This window comes from Caenorhabditis remanei, chromosome IV (genome assembly GCF_010183535.1).
Source record: "Caenorhabditis remanei strain PX506 chromosome IV, whole genome shotgun sequence".
Taxonomy (NCBI): Eukaryota; Metazoa; Nematoda; class Chromadorea; order Rhabditida; family Rhabditidae; genus Caenorhabditis; species Caenorhabditis remanei.
In genome coordinates, this window is record NC_071331.1 from 23,826,792 (window position 1) to 23,830,442 (window position 3,651).

Sequence of the window (3,651 nt, forward strand, 5' to 3'; positions counted from 1 at the left end):
GAAAATTCGAAAAAAATTACTGTTTCAAAAATTTTAAAATAATTTTTCAAACCTTTTGTTAATCAATACTGCGCTGTGCAATTTGTGCTCAATTTTTTCATAGTTTCAAAAATTATCCAGAAAATTTATTTATTGATTTTCAAACAATTTTTTTACTGTTTCCAAAAATGATATAACTTTTAGAAAACTTTTTTCCTTGATCTTCACTTAATTGTTATCATAATTTTTCATTTCCAGAATCATCATGTCTTCCCCTTTTGGCCAGCAGAATTTTTCCACCAAAAGCGCCGAAGTCACGCCAGCCTCCGAGGAACCCGCCGACCTGAACAAAACAATCTATGAATACAGTGCTGAGGAAGAAATGGAAGAAGAGGAGGTGAGCAAAATTTTTTGTAATTTTCTGATTTATAATTTTCCAGATTGTTGCCCCAGTCGTGTCATCACCAACAAAGAATGAGACACCGGAAAAGAGAATGATGGGATTCAATATTCAGAAGTGAGTCTGAAAATTACTGTTTCAAGAAAAGTGGGAAATGTGGAAGAGGGTCTGATGTGACAATTCGATCGCCGTTTTATTGGGCTCCGCGACAATTCACAACTGCGACATTAAGCAACTGCGACATTTCGCAACTCACGTAGTTTCGCAACTACGACACTTCGCAACTGTTTATTTCGCAACTGTGACATTTTGCAACTACTACGTTTCCCAACCATAGAACTAGCAATAGTTTGACCTAGTTTTATTAGAAAAAGGGACATACTTTTTTTCTTCTATCTAATGTTTTCAAATATGTTCCCAGACCTTTCGGTTTCCACATTTTCAACTGACCTATGTATGCAAATGCGGTGTGGTTGCAAAACGTCGTGGTTGCGAAATGTCGTAGTTGCGAATTGTCGCGGAGCCTTTTATTGAAACAGTAACATTTTTCGGAATCCGTACCTTTTAATTGAGTAACACCCTACAAACTGTCGGTCTGACCATATTTTGGCAAACTTTTACTGTTTCATCTTTTTTTGAAACTTATAGATTTTGTTGTTAATCATTAGAGCCTCATTTTTCGTTGCATGTTTTAAAATTTTAAAAGAATTTTCAGGAAGGCTTTTATGATTGTAAGGCAGCGACATCAATATCGCTGCGTATTAAAATTGTTGAAATTTAGTCAAAGGTTTGAAACAGTAACCTGAATTTTTGATATTTTTACATAGAAAGCGACTTATAGGGCTTCAAAATGTGGAAAGTTTTTATATCAGGCTCTTTTTTCCATTTTTTTCCAATTGCGGACATAAAAGAAACTGCAAGGAACGTGAAGGCGATTTTTTCACGTTTTTATTCAATTCTTTTATTTTTTGCACAGAAAATGCAGTATTTTTAGGTTTATAGACGGCAGAATGGATGAAAAAAAGTTCCATCCTACAGAATTGTAGAAAATAAAATTCTCTATTTTATGAGCCAGAAAACGTGAATTTTGGTCAGAAATTGACTTTTTTGATACAGAAAAACAGATTTTCAGAAAAATGAGTATAACTTTTTTTGGCAGAAAACAGTTTCAAACAAAAATTGCACATAATGTACTTGAGAATGCTCCGAACCTGTTACTGTTATCAGAAAAAGAAATATTGGCTGAAATTGCTGAAAATCTAATTTTTCTGAAAATCTGTTTTTCTGTATCAAAAAAGTCAATTTCTGACCAAAATTCACGTTTTCTGGCTCATAAGATAGAGAATTTCATTTTCCACAATTCTGATGGATGGGACCTTTTTTCATCCATTCTGCCGTCTAAAAATCTTTAAAAAAAGAATTGAATTAAACCGTGAAAAAATCGGCTTCACGTTTCTTGCAGTTCTTTTTCGCTGTGTAGAAGACTGTGCACTGCAGTTTTAAAATTACTGTTTCACAATAAGAATTTATGTGATTACGAGTAGTTTCTTGGTTGATCGATGTACTCTTGTAACTTAAAATTGATTATCAGAATCAGCAAATTATACTATTTCCAATCAGCAAAATAGGATTTCTTCTGAATTGACAAAAAACGTAATACTCATTTTTCCTGCTTTCGACAGCAATAAGACGTAATCACTGAAAAACTCACTTAAGGAAGTTTTCACTGTTTCAAAATTCGCTTTTATTAATTGGATTTTTGATTTGATACTCAAATATCCGGTTTGTTGATAAGGCTCGATAACAATATTTGTGATAACGATTAGTTTTACTTTGATTCCTTGATCGATAATTCTAGTAGTAATAACTATACTTGCAAACCGGGCCGAAACGGGTCAATACGGACCGGCGCGTAACTTGCTTAAATTGCGATATTATGATTTCTAAAATATACCAAAATGTAGATCTCGACGAGTTCTATGTCACTGATATAATACGGGCCGGATGAATATTTGTTATTGGGTCGCGGGCCGGGAAAAAGTGCCAAAAAACTCGATAATGGCCAAAAAAGTCATTCTAGCCCGGTCCGCCGGCATATTAACGAATAGACATCCGGCCCGTAGTAGGTCACGGACATAGAACTCGCTGAGATCTACATTTTGGTATATTTTTCAGATCATAATATTGCGTTTGAAGCGAGTTACGGGCCGGCCCGGCTTGCAAGTATGGTAATAACCCGAGCTAAAATTATCTATCTAATGCTGTTTTTGTACAATTTAGTAACTTAAAAATAAAGATAAATCATATTTTTTTTACTATTTCAAAGTTTCCCAATTACCAAACTTTGTTGTTTCCAAAGTTATTGGCATTAAATGTTACGTTCACCTAATTTCCAGATCCCCTTCCCAAAAACAACAGGACTACATCCAAGAACTGCGTCGGACCATTATGCGCCAAGGAAAAACGATATCAGATTTGGAATTTGACAAGGATCACCTTGAGGAGGAGTTGAAAAGGAAAAATGAGACAATTAAGAATTTGGAGCGAACGGAGAGAATGGATGAGGAGCTAGAAGAGGGTGATGAAGCTGGAATGAGGGCGGAGCTTAACAAGTTGAAGAAAAAACTGGAAAAGAAGAAGATAGAGGCTTTGGAACTAAAGGATGTCGTGGGTTTCAAGGACAATGAAATTGAAAATCTTCGAAATGAACTAGCGAAGAAGTTTAAGAGCACCGGTGAAGCCCCGCCCCTTTTCTCAGCTTTTTCGAAACAAATCGATGAAGAAGTGACCACTTTTAACAACACCCGCTCCGTTTTCTACAATGTGAAAGATGAATTGGCGCGAACAAAAGAGGAATTACAGTTTGCGAATCAACAAATATCTATGATTATTGAGACGAATGAGTTGGAGAAGGCGGAGCTTGTGAGTAGAAATGAGGAGGAGAAAAAGGGAATGGAGGAGAGGATTGAGGAGTTGAATAAGACGATTCAGTTGATGTCGCAGTGGTGAAATCGTTTCGGAAGTTAATTGGTAATTAAGATAATTATCTTGTATCAAGTATTTTATTGTGCATATTCCTTAAACTATATATTAAAATTTCTACTATTTACTGTTTCAATTCAACCTTATGCAATATTAATTGTATTCTTACTATTCCAACGTTTTTTAGAAAATTCTCTGTTTCAATATTCTTATAATTTTTCCTAGTGGTAAATAGAGCAATATTTCATCGTTGTGTTATAAAAACATTTTAAATTCCTGTGAAGCGGAAA

At 34.9% G+C, this 3,651-nt stretch overlaps 1 protein-coding gene across 1 annotated transcript; it reads left to right on the forward strand.

The window, feature by feature from the left end:
• Positions 1-244: 244 nt before the first annotated feature.
• GCK72_015999 (uncharacterized protein) lies at positions 245-3,388 on the forward strand (the record flags this gene model as incomplete). Its single annotated transcript, XM_053731256.1, has 3 exons — positions 245-376; positions 420-496; positions 2,776-3,388. The coding sequence occupies 3 exons, from the start codon at positions 245-247 to the stop codon at positions 3,386-3,388; spliced, it is 822 nt and encodes a 273-aa protein (XP_053586028.1).
• Between the last annotated feature and the right edge of the window lie 263 nt (positions 3,389-3,651).